The sequence below is a fragment of the Anas acuta genome, chromosome 26 (assembly GCF_963932015.1).
Source record: "Anas acuta chromosome 26, bAnaAcu1.1, whole genome shotgun sequence".
NCBI lineage: Eukaryota > Metazoa > Chordata > Aves > Anseriformes > Anatidae > Anas > Anas acuta.
The window spans coordinates 2,874,954-2,894,360 of NC_089004.1; the positions used below are offsets into that span (position 1 = coordinate 2,874,954).

The following is a 19,407-nucleotide window of genomic DNA, read 5'->3' on the forward strand; positions in this document are numbered from 1 at the left end:
AGCAGAAATCCATCCGGTGAACAAAGCCATGCTTGGGAAGAACTTTATGCGGTAAGGGAACCACGTCCTCTTTTCTCATCTCACTTAATCACTGCCTGAGCTACAAGAGGTGATGTTCTACTTGTTATTGCATTTTATTTACTCATTTGTTGTTACCCTGTCCATCCTTATTCCCGATCAGTGTTCTAGCACTCTGCCTGCTTCCCTGCAGCCACTCAGAGCCTGTCTCCTCCGCACCATCAGCTCAGCCTGGCAGAGGAATGCATTGTGTGTGTGCTCTTTAGTGGTACCAGCTCACAGAATGAACAGAAACACCACAAACAAGGATGTTCCCCCTGCAGAACTGTGGACGTTTATGTATGATGATGCAAACAGCTCCATCCTGACTCTGTTCTACTCCAAGTCATGTGCAAATACCTGATTGCATTTGGTTTGGTGAGGTACAAGACACTACAGCAACAGAAGGCTTACTGGTATTGGTGCAACTCGGTATGAGATGTGGATTAGCTGAGACCAAGGGTGCCTTAAAAGCACCTCTGAGTTCTTTTCGGGGTTGATGTAAGGCCATCAGAGGATGACAGCAGATCGCAACTAGGCCTGTCACACCTCACTGCACTGTTCTTCAATACCCACCTTTGTGGGTATCACTGGAAGCACTGGGAAATACACAGAACCCAAACCAGCCTCCTTCAGCCACGATTAAAACAGGAGCCAAGAGCAGCTGCTAGTGTCTTAGAGCACTCTCATTACAATCTACCCTACATCCTTACAGTGCAACAGCTACACAGCAAAGTGTAAGGCAGATGTGTCAGACTCGTCCAGTTCATGATGGGAATTGGCGTAACGATGGCACACCTCACAGCCTGTTCTTCTGAAAAGGAACCAATCTAGCCTCTTTCCCCCGCAGATCATCATGCAGTAGACTGGTGCAAATTCAGAACCGGCATTGCTCGAAGAGAGGGACAGGAAGCTCTCAGATGTGATTCTTCTCAGAGAACTTGCTCGGTGCTTGATGAGGAAATGTCCAATAACCTCCAGGCAGCGTAGGGGTTGAGCTCGTCCTGGTCTCTGCACAGTGCCCATACGTACAGCATCCGCAGAACCTTGTCCTGGAAGAAAAATCCTTGTTAGAGCTCACGTTACGGTCACAGACCTCCCAGCTCAGTACTGACTGGGGAGATGTGTAACATTTGCTCCAGAGACTTGTCATTTTTCTTTCTAGGTTCAACATTTACTAAATTGTCGTTAGAAATTTATCCCAGTTAGGAACAGATAAACTTTCGATATCTGAAAACAGCATTAGAATTCCCAAATATCTCTGCCTGACAAACATCAACTGACACCACAGCCAACTTTCTATTAACAATACATCAACTGTTATTACATTTCTGGTTTCAAACTGGTTTGGCTGTCAGGCTGTACTACTGCCTGTAACCTTCAATCAAGTTTAAGGCTCTTCCCTCCAGCTACAGCTATGCCATTCCCAAACCAGTCTGAGCACTGCATCCTCTCCCCACAGCTACATCACCAGCACCCACATTTCCATTTGAGCAGCTCGAATTAAGCAGAAATTATCACAACTGGATCTGAGGAGGGACAGAAAGTAAAAATAATAACTTATCTACGTAGATTAGATCACACCATGAATTGAATCCGTTGAATACCATGAAATGAATCCCTTAATTATGGTGTAGTGGCAAGGTTTTGGTAGCAGGGGGCTGCAGGGGTGGCCTCCAGAAGCTGCCTCGTGTTAGACAAGGGCCAATTTCAGCAGGCTCCAAAGGGACCCACCACTAAAAGTGTTTTCATTTTTTGTTTTGTTTCTCTGCTCTACCTTGTTAGTAATAGGTAATAAATTATATTAATCTCCCTGGTGCTGAGCCTGTTTTGCCCAAGACAGAAATTGTTGCACGATCTCCCTGTCCTTATCTCAATCCCTGAGCCCTCTCCGTCAGATTTTCTCCTCCTTTCCCGGTGAGTAAAACCACGGCACATGGTCTTATGAAAATAACTCCCTGACTAGTCACTGCAGCTAGACACGACAAAATCTCTGCGTCTCTCAGGAGAGAGGTGACACTGCCTAACAGACAGAAAACGTGCTCCTAGGAACCCAAATCTGACACAATATCACAGGTGCTATAATCAGTTTAACTGCTCCCCTTTTTCCGTGACTGTTCCTTCCACAAATCAAAGTTTATTTTGATTTTACCATTTCTGAGTTGCCAAAGCTGCCCAGAATGGAACTGAAAGTTTACTCAAGCTTTCTGTGTAAATTCATCACTGCCATCTGAAACAAGTACGTGATGACTATTAGCATGGCCATGTAACGTGACTGAGCCCTGGATCAGGTTGCCCATGGAGGTCGTGGAGTCTCCAACCTTGGAAATATTCAAAAGATGCCTGGACATGGTCCTGAGCTTCAGCTGGGGGGTCACACCAAATGAGCTCCAGAGACTCCTTCCAACATCAACCATTTTGTGATTCTGTAACACACAGGGCAAAGCAGGATCTTTCTCCCTTACAGACACATTTCAAACAAAAGAAGGCTCTCCATGCTAAAAATAATGAAATGGAAGGCCACACCATGTTTTAGAGGCAGCACCAGATGAAAATTCACAAATGCACTTAAAATCTCAACTGGAAGAAAATTAGATAAAGAGGCCACGACACCATGAAGGGACTGCCAGGGCTGCAAGGCAGCACTGAAGCTCAGCCCGTTGCCAGAAGCTCTGAGTATCTGACCAGGAGGTGCCTCCTTTATAAGGGCCAAAACCAGCCCCCCTAAGCCACAGAACATTCCCCAACACACCACTCCAACTTCAGTTGCTGTGAAGAAACATCTAATGCTGTTTTATACAAGTCCCAAAATAACCGCAACAAAGAAAACGTGAAAATAAAACTGATGGAAATGGGAAAATCTATGACACCAGAAATAAATCGCTACGCTTGTGAAATGCCTGAAGAGAATAAAAATCTCATCATGCTCCTAATCAGAGAGAAGCCAGGTCTCTATCTGTGGGCAGCCAGAAACGAGCCACAAAGTTAGCTATAGTGACAAAAGGGTCAACCACTCTGCAATGACACAGGCCTCAGATGATCAGGCCTCCCCTCTAATCACATTGGGTCCTGTGGCGTGACTGATTAACAAGGATGTAATTAAGTGCTAAGGGGAGGGGTTATTGTGCAAGGTGACTCCTAAACAAACTGGCAAAGGCCTGATTTCTGGAAAGTTAATGACCAAAAGACAACGGCCCTGCGATCCTATAAGTAGCAATCCCAAACAAGAATTCCTGGAGAGCTCCAAGGCCTGCAGCAGGGTCACCAACAGTTTGCCACTGAGCTCAGACGCCTCTCAGGGCTCAGCCTTCAAGGAACAAGCTCACCCACAAACCCTAGCCAGGGAGTAGGGTGAGTAATTCACTCTGTTACTGTTTTGGAAGCATGCAACTGGATTTCAAAACACTGCAGGACACTGCAGGCTGAACAACCCCAACTCTCTCAGCCCGTCCTCACAGGAAAGGTGCTCCAGCCCCTCACACATCTTCCCCTCGAAGGGGGACATTCCCCAATATTCTCAGCAATGCCATTAGAGCAAGACAGCACTTTTTTGTGAGTTATAAGGTGTGTGGATAAGTGAAATGCAAATACACCACACACTGCTGTAGGGAACAGAGAACATATAACTGACACAGCTGGCAGGGGACCTACGGAAACCATGTGCAGCCGGTGAACACCACTTACCGGATCGCCTTCTACCACTTCCCCTTTCTGATTCTTTATTACCATCACAATCTGAGCTTGAAAAGTGATGATTAATACTGGTCCCTGCTCCATCATTTTCCCCATAGCCAGCTGCAATAAAAAAAATAATAATAATAAAAAAAAGCTATTAGAAAACAGACATTTCTGCAGATTAATGTAAAAGCAACAAGTGTTTAACACAACTACTGTGGCTTGACACAGTACAATCCCATCTCCTTCAAGCACTGAATGGAGTTATTTTCACCCAGTTATACTTGCTCTGTTCACATAAATGCTACGTGCCTTATCACAAAACATTTTCCCAAAATCTTTCTTTCTTCACCAACAGTCTCTTCTCTCTGGTGACCAATGACAGAATGCAAGAGAACAGCACAAAGCTGTGCCAGAGGAGGTTCAGGATAGGCATTAGGAAAAATTCCTTCACCATAAGGGTGGTCAAACAATGGGACAGACTTCCCAGAGAGGCGATTTATGCCCCATGCCTGTTGAAGAGGCATTTGGATAATGCTCTCAGTAATGTGTGTTAGGTTTTTGTTTTGTTTTGTTTTAAGCTCTGAAATAGTCAGGCAGTTGGACTTGATCTCTGAAGGTCCCTTCCAACTGAATTATTCTATTCTATACTTAAAAGATTTCCCAGAATTGTTCTGAAAGTTTTCACAGTATTTCCAAATCTGGAAGTCTGGAAAAGATGAGCAGGCTCTGTTTCATCTTTTCCAAATTAGAAAGTAATAATAAAAGAAACCCTGCTCTTAAAAAACAAAAGCAGAAAGCTACATTTTCCAAGGAAAATGCTTGTAAATGGATCTTTAACACGAAGTAGTATTGAACTAGATTTAAAAATTTAACTAGCAAACTTTAGGTAGTAGGATTATATTCTTCTGTATACTCTTCAAAAAAAAAATCATTGCATTTTATCACAAGGTAAAGAATGCATCACAAGAGACAGTTACAAGAACATGCTACAATTTACAAAGATGTGCACTGCATTTTATACCTGCACGTTGCTGCTTTAAATCAAAAAGCTGGACATCAATACCTGCTTCTCCAGCTAAAACAGGGTAAGCTATTCATTGTAGTCCAATATCCTACTCAGAACATCGACTGCATTATTCCTGCAGGAGGTCAGAACTCCTCCCCCCTGCTATTTTCAACCGGACAAGAGAACCAGGAATGGAATGGATATGCATTTATGCATTTTATTCTCCCCTGAGGAAAACTCAGCAATTCTGCAATGCTCCTTTGCTTATCCAGAGGGAATCAGTTCTCTAGCCGTGCAGTAACTCACGCCATTCCAGCCAAGGCTGCATTTTTGGAATGCGCCCGGTCATCCAGCAATGCATAATGCCCTGTAGCTAAAACCAGATCTCACAGCCCTTTATCGGACCCATTTCTGTGACAACTGTTTTATATGACACCATCCAGTACTGACAATTTCTGACAACACGCATTTCCATGCGTGTTTCAAGGAGGAGAGGGACCACATCGCTGATTAGGGTGTATCCTTTACAGGTACCAAGACTTCCAGATGAAAAAAATACTTATATTCAAGACAGTATACGTATCACTCCCCCCACATCAAGTTCCGAAAGCCTATTTCACAAGTCACATACTTAAATTACATTTAAGCAGCTTAATGAACAGTCCTAACAAATATCAGAGACACAAAATTTCATTTAACTTAAAGGCAGCAGCTATCTAATGAAGGAGGAAATTAGAGTGCTTAAGCAGGTACCTGGAACGTGAGTTCTTATGCTGATGTTTTAAGACTTGATTTTAATTTCAATGCTGCAAACTTTGTAGCATGTGAACTCCCTTAAATCTAAACATTCTTTCTCAAATTCAGGGAACAGTTTTTGTGAATGATATCACTCAACATACTCCTATAAATCTTATCTAGGGAAATGCATTTCAAAATTTAAATATACAGCATCCTTTTATGCTCCTTTCTTGCAACGCAGTATAATGGGAACTGTGCTCATTCTTTTCCACATCAATCATTTTCCAGCTAAGGTGATGTAATTTTCTTGAGAAACGTTATGTGAAAATAGACCTCTAAAACAAGCTAACAACAAAATGTCTTTGCAGACACTACTCAGAATCAGTGCACAGCTCTAATTAGCACCTACAGAGGAAAAAGGTTATTCAGCATAAAATGAAATCAGGTTTCCCAGACACTAACAATACAGAAAAACATTAGATTTAACTAAGAGGCTTACAAAAAAAGCAGGCATGTTTATTACTTCCACAGCTTTAATTTTGTTAAAACATGCTGTTTATTGCTCAAGATATCCAGGCAAATTGCAGATGCTACAGAAATTTTCCTGCTCATTCGGCACGTGCTTGCAGTTAATACCTAATTTATCAAACTGGTAGGAATGACTTCCTCTGCCCCTAGATGGATGAGGAAATTAGAAGCCTATCAGGCAGCAATGGAAAATGGTCTGAGGAAGACGACCAAGCATTAACTTTCTGTGTTAGGAGGTGCCTTGTCTATTAACAGGTAGATGATTTTCTTGTTCCCTGTGAAGAGGGAACAGCCATTAATCAGGTCGGCTCCCACTGCTCTTTTGTAGGGCTACACATGACAAACTCTTTAAATCTTTTGCTGTAGGGCATCTCCTCAGATGTTTCTGGAGCTCTCCTGCACCCACTCCAATTTTTTAATGATTTGAGCACAAAAAGAAAGACTTGTGCACAGGGCTGCAGACAGAGAAAAATCACCATCAGCAGAACTCCTTTGAGCAAACCACCAACAGCAGCACATTCTGTTCTCTTGATTCTCCATCACAGCTGCTGAATTCTTCCTAACTTCTGGTCTTGCAGGAGGATATGACTGTAAGCACGCACCATCCAGCAAGCCGATATACCCAAACAACATCAGGAACAGATCCCACTTTGTGAACAGTGATTATTATCACCATGCTCCATTTTAACCTCTACCTGAAAGCTTACATTCTCCACATCCTTCCCTTGGAACTAGATCACCTGTGGGTTTAGATCCTTATTCTGTAGATGTAACTGCATTCTCTGCTCCTACAGGATTGGCCCTGCACTAAGCTTTATGGTAACTGTCTGAACAGATCAGCAACAATTCCCGATTTCTTTCTAGATCACTGATGAAAACACTGAACACTGTCTGATCTGGTATCAGTCCCTACAGAGACACTTAATAACTTTTCAATGAGGAAATTGGGCAAAAACGCCAGGAGGCCTGCATGGATGAACAAGGGCCAAACTCAACCAGAAAAAGAAGTGGAAGCAGGAACAGAGAGCCTGGGATGGATACAGTGACACTGTCTGAGCAGCCAGGGATCAGGCTAGGAAAGCCAAAGCCCTTTTGGAATTAAATTTGCCATCACGGGCAATAAGAAAGGGTTCTATAGGTACATTGGTGATAGGAGGAAGACTGTGGAAATTGGGGGCCCTCTCCAGAGGGACTCTATCAGGGAGTGTATGACAAGGAGTAACGGCTTTAAACTAAAAGAGGGTGGTTTAAATTAGGTATTTTTACCTCACTAGTTATCAAGAGCCATACAGAACAGCAGTTAACTCTCTCTGATAACTGTTCCTGCACTACACAACCTCGGGTCACAAAGGCATTGCACGTTATCATCCAGAGTAAGCATCAACGAAGCCCTTCACAGAAAGCACTGGGTTAGTGCCACTTGTCTTTATTATTAGCCTCTCTCAGTCCATGGTGATTAAGACCAAGGGGCCCTGGCACAGAGGAGACAAACCACAATGCTGTAACTTAGGCTTGATCACACAGCAGCAAATCACTCCTTATCTATCCCATGTCTCCCTTCCAGCAACAATGATCTCTGTTAGCAGAAATGGTAAATACCAAGGTAGCAAGAGGCAAAAAACAGATCAAAGAAGGAAAAGCATGAAGTTGTGAGTTTCTAATTCATTCCCCAAGGTGAAATACAGAAAAGGATACTCACATCAATGTTGTCAATGTCCAGAATCCTGGAGTGGAACTGCAGACCCATGGCCTTGGCTTGCTGGATTGGATGAGCAAGCTGACTGTAAGTCTAAATGAAGGAACAAACTTGTGTTACATGTTTAAATTTGTTCTGTCAAAGAAAAAGAGATTTTCTGCTTAGCAAGACCCATCAGAAAAAGTTAGGTTTTTGTAAATACGCTGAATCCAAGTGTCTTGCAAGATGTCAAACAGCTACATCAAATGTTCTGCACTTCACATAACCAAGTTCTGCCTAAGAATCCCATCTCCCCTGGACAGAGCAGGAGACCCATCATTCACAGCAGAGTATGCACACTGAGTCAAACTGACAGCCAAGGAACTTGCAAGTTCTGATCTGACAGCAGACAGGGAGAAAACAATTTGGAAATGAAGCTGCTTTCCTAATGCTCAGCCAGAACCTGGAGGCAAACCAGCACCTCCTGCCACCTTTTAGGTACATATGCTTCATTATTTATGCATCGAGAAGTACTGTTGGGGATTCAAATTGCCACTTGCTTCCAGCAAGTATCACAGTATTTTTGGCTGCTATCAAACAAACAGGAGGCAGTCCCTACCATGCCTCCCCTCCACTAACCTTTGTCACAAACATTTAAAGGCAAAAATCCTACAGAAGTACATTGAAACACTAGAGAAAAGCTGGAGTTACAGAACAGGGATGCTAGGGACAGCAGACAGACAGCTCTATGAAACACAACTGAAGAATGGTTTAGGTTGGAAGGGACACCTGGAGGTCACCTGGTCTAAACTAAACTGTCAGGCCACTGTTTTAGGTAAGCTCTGACTCGGTATACTTGCCTTACTGATTTGTATTCCAACATTTTAGCAACCAGTAGCACAAACTTAACACTCTCAGTATGATTTTGCTCAAGAGCCTTTATCTTCTGGATTCTCATTAATAGGACTCATTTCCTACCTTGCCTTATTTTATGGATGATTCTTGACTTATGAGCTTAATTTGTAACTACAATTAACTTAGAAGGGCTTGGTCTGTGTTTTATAAACCAAAATAATCTGCTACTTCCCTCCAGAGATTTGAAAGGAATTCTACGGTATCATTTCAAAGGTGGCTTGAAACACTAAAGAACTGTCTTTACTTTCAGACTGCTTTAAACATCCTACTTTTTTACATCATGCAGTATTGTTACAAAGACAGAATAAAAACAGCTAACCTCGAAAACTGTAAATACTAAAGACTGTCCCTTCCAGCGTGTGAATTTCCAGCCCTCTGGTGGTGGTCATTAGTAAGGAGAACATTCATTTTAAGCAGTTACATTATTTAGAAACAAATCAAGTATGGGCCTGCATTGCTAACAACAGAATTATTCTGGAGCAGAGTGAAGAGAACACATGTCCTGTCATGTTTAATTGCCACTGTCAGGTAAAGATCTGCTTCCATGAAGTTAAATGAACAGTACAAGCACTGAATCACAACAAATTCATATTCAATCCTTCAAGAAGTTTATCCAATACTGAAAAATTATACCAGTACAAAAATAAAATCAACATCTAAGCAATAAATTCAGTTTTCTGCAGCCAGATTATCCAGGCTGCTGATTTTCTATGCTGCAATTTTAGAAAAACTTGAGCCTGCCAAGATTGCTGGGATATTGCAGTGAAGTTTTGTTTGTTATAGTTCCAGGGACAACTTGACCCTGCAAGCAGAAAATTGTCACCTTTCTGGGTCAGCTCAAACACCTCTGCACCTTTCCACACCATATCAGGGATTCTGGCCAGTCCCATGATGAGGCAATGAGCACAAACTGGAACCCAAGAGGTTCTGGCTAAACATCAGGGGCATTTCTTTACTGTGCAGGTTACAGAGCACTGGAATGGGTTTTCCAGAAAGGATGTGAAGTCTCCAGCCGCAGAGATCTTCAAAAGATGTCTGCACATGGTCCTGGGCAACCCAAACCATTCTGTGATTGAGATACTGGGGAATATGGGGCAGACACAGCCAACAAGCCCAGCCAGCCCAGTTTCTGTGCATGGCTATGCTGGAACACAGCTGACCATACACTGTCTTTCCACTCATTCCCCATAGCTTCAGGCTCCAGTGGTTCATTAAAGCTGAAGTAAGTATCAAGTTAAGAGGGATCTGTGTGATCACTTCGTTTTGAATCCCTCTTAATAAAGCCTCCTACAAACCAGTCCAGTGTCAAGACACTCAGATGGTTCCAGGAAAATCAGGCACCACAGCAATTCTGGGATTATGTTAAACATAACTGGAAATGTTGTGAATTGGGGCTGCATAGGCGCTAATTTGATGAAGCCCCATGAAACCTCATGCCACGAGTTCTTGAAAGACTCATTGATTCTTGGTGACTTCTGTACTAGAACCTTCTTCAGTTTCCCCTGAAATTTAGAACATACAGTGCACCAATCCTCAAAGGCTCTACTAAAGCCCATCCAAATCAAGAATGGCTGTGTAGAACTGGAGCTAGTTGGACTAGTCTGAGCTTCTCTCTCAATTTCCTCTCTCTCATATCTGTACTACTGCAGAAATCCATTGCATTAGTTTTTTATAGTATGAACATTTTAGATGAGGGAGCAGCCAGGCAGAACAGGTAAGCAACATCACAGATGCAGTGGCTAAATGGCTTGCAAAGAAAGCACGGCACACCTACTTATAAATGAGAATCCTAAACCTTTTCAGACATTTTTAGTAGCTATACTTACTGCTTCGTAGCACCAATCTTTGAGGATCTCAAGCTCTCCAGACATCATAGCCTAAAATAGAAAAATCAATAAGATTTGAACATTTTAAAATACATGCCGTGTCTAAGAGTTGAAGTAACAGCACTTTCAGCAGCAAACTATTTTAAACCCCACATCTGATGAAAACCTGACGCAGGAAAAGAGCAAGAATTATCAAAGAGGAACAGCAATAAGAACTTCTATTTAAAAAGAAGAAAAAAAAAAAAAAACAGACCTAGTCAGAGGTACATAAATCTTTAGATAATTAAGACACAAATTTAAGTTCAGTTACAGATCGTTTAGAAAGCAGCAATGCACATGCACCAAATTCTTTCCCTTCACCACCATCTGATGCTCAGAACTGCTCATTCACTTAGTTCAGTTTGATCCCTCTCGTGTTCATACTACCACTCATGGGAGAAGATGGCCAGTTGTTTTTCCAGGCCCAAAGAATTTTGGTGAGGCTATTAAATTATGAAATATGGTTTTCATCTAAACTATAATGCAAAATGCAAGTTCCTGTTTCTAAGGTTACTGTATGTATAGTGGTGTGCAAAGCTGAGTGCTTGAGAAGCAAATACAGCCCCTGCTTTTAATTTTAGCACTAGGAAACTGAAAGAAAAGTCTTCTATATTACAGTAAAGGAGAAAATAAAACAAACACATCACACTCTGTCCCTACCTTACCTCCAAGACATTGGGGATTATATCACGCTCGCATTGCTTTAAAAAACGATCTTTGTCAAAGGAGGGATCCACTTTGAGTATCTCAGTCAAAACCTCAGACATTTCAGTCTTCGAGAACAATCCACCTGATAAAACAATTCAGAGAGACTGTTACCAGAAAACAAGATGGACCTTGGGTTATCTAACAGACAGAAAGAAGACTCATCTTGAAACAGCTATAGACTGTAGGTTACACTTGAGATTTATCCCACCAGATTTATCCACTTGTCATCATATTGCCAATAGCAGGTTGCTACACTGTCTGACACTGGATAATGATCCATGAAAAATACAATAAAGCTTCAAAATCTTTCCCAAAAAGCTAGTACCACACAAACAGTTACTAGCAACACAGCTAGAAGGCTAGAGAATTGCATTTAATCGAAGCAACAATTAAACATTACCTATCAAATCAGTGACTTTGTCTGTGACAGCTCTGGAAGCTCGAATGAATGCATTATCACTTTCATCATACTTCATTTTCATTGCAAAGAACCCTGAAAGAAGAGAAAACATGAGCAGCAGCGTTCTTCCACTGAGTTCCTGAACTAGAAAAATCAGGCAACGGGTTGTAGATGAAACCTGCCAGCACTCTTCTAAATCTTTGTTGATGAACAGCCTTCAATTTCAAAATCTAGTTTTCTCCCCATCTTCACAGAATCACAGAATGTTAGGGATTGGAAGGGACCTTGAAAGATCATCTGGTCTGATCCCCCTGCCGGAGCAGGAACACCTGGATCAGGTCACACAGGAACACATCCAGGTGGGTTTTGAATGTCTCCAGAGAAGGAGACTCCACAACCTCCTGGGCAGCCTGTTCCAGTGCTCTGTAACCCTCACTGTGAAAAAGTTTCGTCTCATATTTAAGTATCCTTATATATCCTATAAGTATCCTATAAGTATCCTTATATATCCTATATTCCAGCTTGCACCCATTGCCCCTTTTCCTATCGTTTCTTTACACTTTTCAGAAACATCAAGCATCTAGATGACTATCAGAAGTTATGGCCCACTGCAGTAGAGATATCCAGTACTTTTACATTTTGCAAAAAACAAACAAACAACAACCACCACCTAATGACAAAGTCCCCCACACTCCAGGGTTCTAAGCGGGTGACAGTAGAAACCAGCTCACTAAAAACATGATTTTTCCTCACCATAAGCTCAAGGACAAGAGGCCAGCCCTATCCCCAGTGACATGCACTTATGTCTGCCCTGACCTCTTAGCAGTGTAAAAGTGGATCTATCAAGAATTCTTTGACCAACGGTGAAGGCACCTACATGGAACTGGGACTGACCAAAGACAATGTCTGACTGGGGAAGAGATGTGCACACAAAAGGAGCCGCTTGGAAAAGACACACAGTTGACAACATTGCAGATCTCCTAATCACACCACCTCACAGCAACAGCAACAACAAATGTCATGATTTGCGTTATGTTTAGACTAGTTGCATAGATGCCATCAGGTCCCACATGGCAAGAATCAGATCAGAGAAAGTAATGTGCTACTACTTTGTCTTTGGAACACTTACTATTGAACACCACATTGTTGTCCTTGAAATCTTTCCACTGCTGATACCATTTTGAGTCCTTATGCAGCACCATACCCATGGCCTCTCTAGAAAGTTCAGAAGATGGGTACTTGTGAACAAGTAGCTTACATGAGAGTGAAAATAAAAAGAACGACAGCCCAATGAATCACTGCAATGAATATCACCACAGCGTAGAGTAGCAGTGACGCTGATGCACAGCATAAAAGATACATGATTTAGTGGAGCAAGGCAGTACAGAAAGCAGAGCTCAGACTTAGTCCTGCCAAATGTAATTCAATAGCAAGGTGTTAGAACTGAGAAAACGTAACACGTGCAAGTCATAGTTTCATGATAGAACATTATGTACCCACTTGGTATTATTAAATGCCCAACCTCACGATCAGAAGATACAGTATCATCAATTTGTGGTGGCAATTTGCTCTCAGACCTACCTGCTTTGCTAGGTCACACCTCTCCCTACAGCCTCATTTCAGCCGTTTAACCACTTTTGATCTGCAGTTAAATTTTAAAGCTTTTATCACATTGTACACAGAAATATTGACCCTAAATTATAAACAATACATACTCATTAGCTTCAAATACTCGTTCCTCTTTAATCCTCTCGCCTGAGAATTCTGTTCTTTTTCGTAGTCGCTCTGGACGCTTGTAAGGACCAGTCTGCCCTAAAACACTTTCATCTATTTCCTTCTTAACGGTTTCTACTCCCTGAAAAGAAAATACCCCTATTAGGTTGATTTACTTTTTCTTCCCTCCTTTCCCCCCAAAATGTTTCTGTTGAAGGAAGAAGATAGGTTATTCTTGGCTCTCTTACTCAGAAGAAAAAGAAAAAAAAAACAGTGCAGAGTGGCTAGAACTGACATCTGGCTAGTCGATTGGCTAGTAGAGGCCATCTTATGAGAAACATAGAGACTGCTAAGGCTAATATTCCATCTGGCTTGGTATCTCCTCTTATAAGGGGTAAATCTAATACTTCTGAGGAGCGATGAGTAACCAGTAAAGTGGAATATTACCTTTTAAGCTAATTGACAGTTGATAAGGTAGCATCAAAGCATATGAGTGGTTATTTATTTTCCCAGAAAGGAGAGCTTCAGGCATGCCAGTTTTTCAGTCAGTAGCTCCCAAGAATACCACTAGAACTTGCCTACAGAAGAGGGACAGTTACTACTCTACTCCACAAACACAGAAACCAGTTTTCCCCGTAACACTTCTTTTTATGGAAGCTCAGCTACTCAAGACTTAAACTTTTCTAGGGTTACTGAGCGAATGCTACACCTATAAAATACATTTCTTCAATTTATCAGCTTATTACAATGTCTCACAAGCAGTACCTCTTAATAGAAAAGGTCTTACAATAAAAATTTTGCATCTAATTTTATACTCAGCACAAGCTTGCACATAGCTTCCATGTCAACAAGCAGTGTCCGCAGCACTGGGTCCCAGAGAAGCATGGGACATTGAGAAATACCTGAGAAATAGCTGAAGTACCTGAGAAATAGCTTTGAAAGCTGCTGTCTTGCCTAATTTCTCCCCTCCTTTTGTCACCGACTCTGCAGACTGCTTTGCTGTTTTTGCTGCTTCTTCCACACCTTCTTTTATCTTCCGGCCAATATCACTCTTACTTACTTCATCCAAACTCTGGAACAGAATGGGGAAGAAAAGATCACAAAAACACAGGTAAAAACACATTTTGAGTCAGCTTTCTTTATGAATGCTAAAGAATTGATGCACACGCAATAAAACCAACCAAACCTAAGGTGAACACACAGTTCTATATCCCAGGAGAGACTGGAATACTGGCTCACCACTGAAACTCAGAAACATGTCTATACAGAACAATAATTTGGCTACTCACAGGACCATACCCATTTGTAATAGCTGCTACCCATACATTTAGAAAATATTCTTCTTGACCTCAAAGAGGAGGTCAACAATGCCAGAGCAAAAATACCCCAGTCCTGTTCTTTGAAACAATTAGGTACTGCTTCTTAAGATAAGGCGTAGCAGAGGTTCAGATAGCTCTCTGCTATTCAAATCTTCCTGCAGAATTAGCAAATGCATTTCTCAGTCCAACATGTTCAAATATATTATTTAGGCTGTGTTCACAAGAGCCAGGATGCTGAAACTTTGTTAACAGCTCTATCCTTTACGATCTGCAATAGTGATCAAATACAAACAAAACACAGAACCTCAGAACCTAACTGCCACAGGGAAAGGTTACTCCATGGCTATTTTACCTCTTTAACTGTACCAGTGATTTCTTCAAGTTTCTTTTTAATCACTTCTGAGGTCTTCACTGTTTCAGATTCAATGGTTTTCTGTGGGGGAAAAAAACAAAAAAAAAAAAAAAAAACATTAGCAGATAGAACACTGTAACACAGGGCAAAAAGAGCTACAATTGCTTGGGCCTATACAGGATTACTACATTTAGCTTTCTCCATAATAACTTTTTTTTTTCCAAATGAGGAATACATTCTTACTGAAAAAAAATCAGAATATAACACATTCTTGGCTGGGTAAAATCCAATTTGTTGAATTAACCAGCTCCAGCATTTAATTACTGCTGTTTATAATTCTTTAAAGATTATAGAAGAAGTACTAAAACTGTCAACATCAAATTTAATGCTCCCTTATTTTATCTGCTCATTATACGAGAAATTCCAGTGAATGGTAGCTGGGAAGATTTCCACTAAGACATCCATTTACCTGTCAGTATTTACAGCCAAGCAGAACTTCTCATAAAAATTGGAATGCAAACAACTAAAAAGTTCATTTCTGAATGTTAAATTTGAGTCTTTCTAATAGCTTAGTGACTATGCACTGAAAACATCAACAGAATTCATGGGAAGACTTACATATTTCCTTCTTGCTTCTCGAAGTGCATCAGATTCTTCTAGCTTTTTAGCTTCATCTCGGAACTTTTTAATACTTTCTTTCATCTCTTTGTTTTTTGCTAATTCTTGTTTGATGTTTTCCACAAAACCTGATATAAAACCCTTTCTTCCTCCTGAAGAATAACATCTAGACTAAAGAAAATCGTTACATGTTGCAGAATCCAAAGAGAAATTAAACAAGTATCAAAGCCAGCAGGTAGATTTACTTAAGCCAAGCACTGGATCACTTCTAATGTATTAAATGTTGTGGAAAAATGTACCACTGCCTTGAAAAATAAGCCCCTTCCCTTTAAAACAGCCAAGCATCAGACACATTTCTGATGCCCTGTGAAATAAATCTATATAATTATTAAAAAAAAAAAAAAGCTTCTCTAGGGGCAGTTTGACATTAACCAGGCTTGAAACAACCCAGTAGAGGAAGTTACAAGAGCACCACTCCTGAACTCTGCCACTTGGACTCTGCTACCACAAAAATCCTTGGATTTGTCAAGTATATCTTGAACTGCTGAAACTTTCATCCTAGAACTGCTGCTTCTCAGAAGCATATCCGCATCTAGCAGATTCAGTACTCTAATTGGAAACCACATTCATCCTGAAATTAAAAAAAAAAATCAGCTATTAACCAACCTGATTGATCTCTAAAAGAGGCGTGCTCATTCTATACATGGTACCACTGTGGACTGCAGGAACTGGGTATCTTCTAGATATAAGCCATATGCCATTGATGAGACATTTCTGCAATCAAAACACACGATCAAGTTAGCACACAATACAAGATGGCAGCAGTCTCGAAGAGCCAAGATAGACAGGAAAGAATACTGCAAATGGGTAATATTTACTGCTCTCCTGGGAACAGATTCTGCGTGCTGAGTAACCTAAGGACTTGTGCTACCCAAATCACGCAGCCAAATTGCTTCCCTGCAAGTTTCTCTCAAACTGCTCACCCTAAATAACAAAACAAAAAAAAAAAAGAACAAAGCATGGACAGAACAAATGGGCTTTACTATCAAAGGATTTAGGAAAAGTAAGCTGAGAACATTTAATTCTGCGTCCAAACTAACAATGTGCCTATGTGTTTTATCAGGCTTGTAGATATTGAAAAGTTTTGTCATGCTGCCCCATCCTGTGGCTTCAGGCTGAGACACCTGGGCCTGTTTAGCCTGGAAAAGAGAAGACTGAGGGGAAACCTCGTTTATATACATTAATATCTGAAGGGAGAGTGGGTGTAGAGAGGATGGAGCCAGACTTTTCAGCAACAGGACAAGAGGCAACGGGCACAAACTGAAGCACAGGAGGAATATGAGGGGGCACTTCTTTACTGGGGGGGTGACAGAGCACTGGGACAGGCTGCCTGGAGAGGCTGTGGGGTCTACTTCTTTGGAGATATCCAAAACTCGCCTGGATATGATCCTGCACAACGTGCTCTGGGTGATCCTGCTCAGCAAGGAGGTTGTGGACAGGGTGGTCTTCAGAGGTCCCTTCCAACCTCGGCCATTCTGTGATTCATTAACAACACTGCTGCCAAGCACCATAAGCCAAATCCAGACATTACATCTGACATCGTTGCCCATAACATAATGGCCCAACGATAAACATTACAACTCACTGGGTTCTACGTTCCTAATAAGTCACATATTCTAAATTCAGCTCCTGCTTTTTTTTTTTTTTAAATTTTTTCTTATTTATTTTAAGTTCAGCTCTGTGCCTCTACCTAAGCTCCACTTGCTGGACTGCTGAACTTAAAAATTTGAATTTGATCAAGACTGAATCAAATGAAATGCTCTCCACAGCCTTCAAATTTGGCTGCCCAAGTCATCACTGAGGACAAGCTTTGTAATAAGCAAGAATAAACCAGATTATTATATGCATAATTGAAACGTCTACAAGAATTAAGAGCATTAAAACCTGGGACAGGAGGCCTGCTGGATTTTAACAGATAGCAGCTCCTAACCAAAATGCACATTTCTTCCACGTTACTGAACACTTTGGAAGAAATGCTTAATGCCACGTTTAGCTTTGTGCACGTGAGAAGATCAACAAGCTTCAAAGCACCTCAAAAATAGGTTTAGAGAACCAGAACGTTTGTGTTGAATTAATACATCCATTCACCTGCTCAACAGAGGAGAAAAGCCTCCTGGTTTATTTTCAGCCCCATCAACAGAACTGCCCAAGGCTACAGACTGCTCTGTGAAGACTCCCTGGAAGCTCCAGGACAGACCTAGGCTAATTTTTCTGCTTTCCCTGGCTTTATAGCAGCTCCAACTTGCAGCGTGGGTCACTGTGATGCAGCTATCGAGTCAGCAGCGTGGGCGAGGCCGGTGGAGGGGAAAGAGAATGCAGAAGGCCCCGAGCATGAGGGAAGGAATCCCCTCAGCGGCACAGGCGGAGCAGGAGATGAGGAGGAGGGGAGGATGAGGAGGAAAGGGGGATGAGGCCGGAGGCTGCCCGCCTCTCCAGCCAGCCCTCAGAGCTCCCACCCCTGAGGTAAAAGCGACCCCGGCGCCCCAACCCCGCTCCCCGCCGGGCCGGGCCGCGCCTCAGGGGACGGCGGGGGAGGAAAGGAGAGGAAAGGAGAAGGAAGGGGAGGGAAGGAGAGGAGCGGAGCGGCCCGGCCGGGGCTCCCGCCGCCTCACCACAGCCCCGGCCCCGGCTGAGGGCAGCGCCCGCCGCCCGCCTCCCTTCCCGCGCTCACCCGGCAGCCGCCCGCCGCCGCCGCCGCCATCTTGAGGCCGGTGTGTGACCTTCGGGCGGCGCCGAGCGCTGACGCCGCTGTCGCGCGCCGCTGAGGCTCGGCCCCGTCACGGGCGGCGGGGGACGGGGCCCGTGAGGTCTCTGCCGTGAGACTCCCTGAGGAGAGTTAAATAAACGAGGAAATTCGGTCAGGGTTTGCCCTTGTGGTCAGTTACGGCCAGAGGCTGAAGCCCAGCCTGGGACGAGTCGCCTCTGGGTGCCCCCGGGTGTGTTCACAGCCCAGGCTGCACAGCCCTGCCTATCCCCAAAATGAGTCAAACAACACTGTAACTGGCTTTTTTTATTATTAAAAGGGCATTTTTTAATCCAAAACAAAAGATCAAGTGCAGTATCCACTCTTCTGTTCTTCCCAGCATCTCTCTCCAGCCTAGGCAGCACGCCGAGCATCTTCTGAAGTGTCCCCTAAAATACATCCCGAAATGGGCCATTCCCACAGGTTTTTTCTTCAGCTCTCAGAAGAGATAGCTAATTTTGTAACAAACATACCAACTCAGGGTTGTTCACTACCTTTTGTGCAATAGGAGAGCTGATTGGAGACTTCTACACTTCCCTGAATCAGATTACCTTTCAACAGCACAGCTGTGCAAGAGAATTATCCATTACTGAACTGTAATATAAAAACTTTGTGTAAAATAAGCTGTACATCCTGTAAGTGTAACATCTGTGAGTGTAATGGAACTGAATTAGGTGTTTATTTTATGCTAGCCTTTTGTGACTGAAAAAGCAGAAGAAACTAAAATTCATTAGCTTGAAGCGTACAGAAAACGTTTTTGAGAAGTATGTTATCTTGGAAGGTGTATGCTGGAGGTTGAAGGGGAGGAAGTGTTGAAGGTGTGTATGGGGATGGGGATGCTTCACAGTAGCTCAGAAGTATCTAGTTCAAGCTGGTTTTCCATGTGGAGGAATTCTGGCTACTCTGATTGTGGCAGCACAATTCAGAAATACCATGAAACACAGAGGGAACCTTTCACCTGAAGAAAAGTCTAATAAGCTTTACTTTAACATTAATTGCATGATTATACTTCAAATGGCTTTTTACTCCTTT

General features: G+C 42.4%; 1 protein-coding gene across 2 annotated transcripts; it reads right to left on the minus strand.

Moving 5' to 3' along the window:
• Window positions 1-329: 329 nt before the first annotated feature.
• On the minus strand, window positions 330-18,454 carry TIMM44 (translocase of inner mitochondrial membrane 44). 2 transcript variants are annotated; one of them, XM_068661786.1, is made up of 13 exons: window positions 18,304-18,454; window positions 16,239-16,346; window positions 15,573-15,743; window positions 14,955-15,035; window positions 14,206-14,355; window positions 13,286-13,425; window positions 12,700-12,785; window positions 11,571-11,663; window positions 11,128-11,252; window positions 10,424-10,474; window positions 7,707-7,796; window positions 3,742-3,852; window positions 330-1,109 (listed from the first exon to the last, which is right to left on the minus strand). In XM_068661786.1, exons 1-13 carry the CDS (start codon window positions 18,331-18,333, stop codon window positions 990-992), a joined length of 1,356 nt encoding a protein of 451 aa, XP_068517887.1. In that variant the 5' UTR covers window positions 18,334-18,454; the 3' UTR covers window positions 330-989. The 2 variants fall into 2 exon arrangements, with proteins under 2 accessions (XP_068517887.1, XP_068517888.1); XM_068661787.1 differs by lacking the exon at window positions 18,304-18,454 and having other exon boundaries at window positions 15,573-15,738.
• Between the last annotated feature and the right edge of the window lie 953 nt (window positions 18,455-19,407).

Excerpts from the sequence above, each read along its gene's own strand:
- TIMM44 (XM_068661786.1), bottom strand. The coding sequence starts at position 18,333 with ATGGCGGCGGCGGCGGCGGGCGGCTGCCGG. Across the intron at positions 15,036-15,572 it reads GAGAAGCAAGAAGGAAATAT|AAAACCATTGAATCTGAAAC; the intron begins GTAAGTCTTCCC and ends TTTCCCCCACAG. Across the intron at positions 11,253-11,570 it reads CAAAGTCACTGATTTGATAG|GTGGATTGTTCTCGAAGACT; the intron begins GTAATGTTTAAT and ends TTGTTTTATCAG.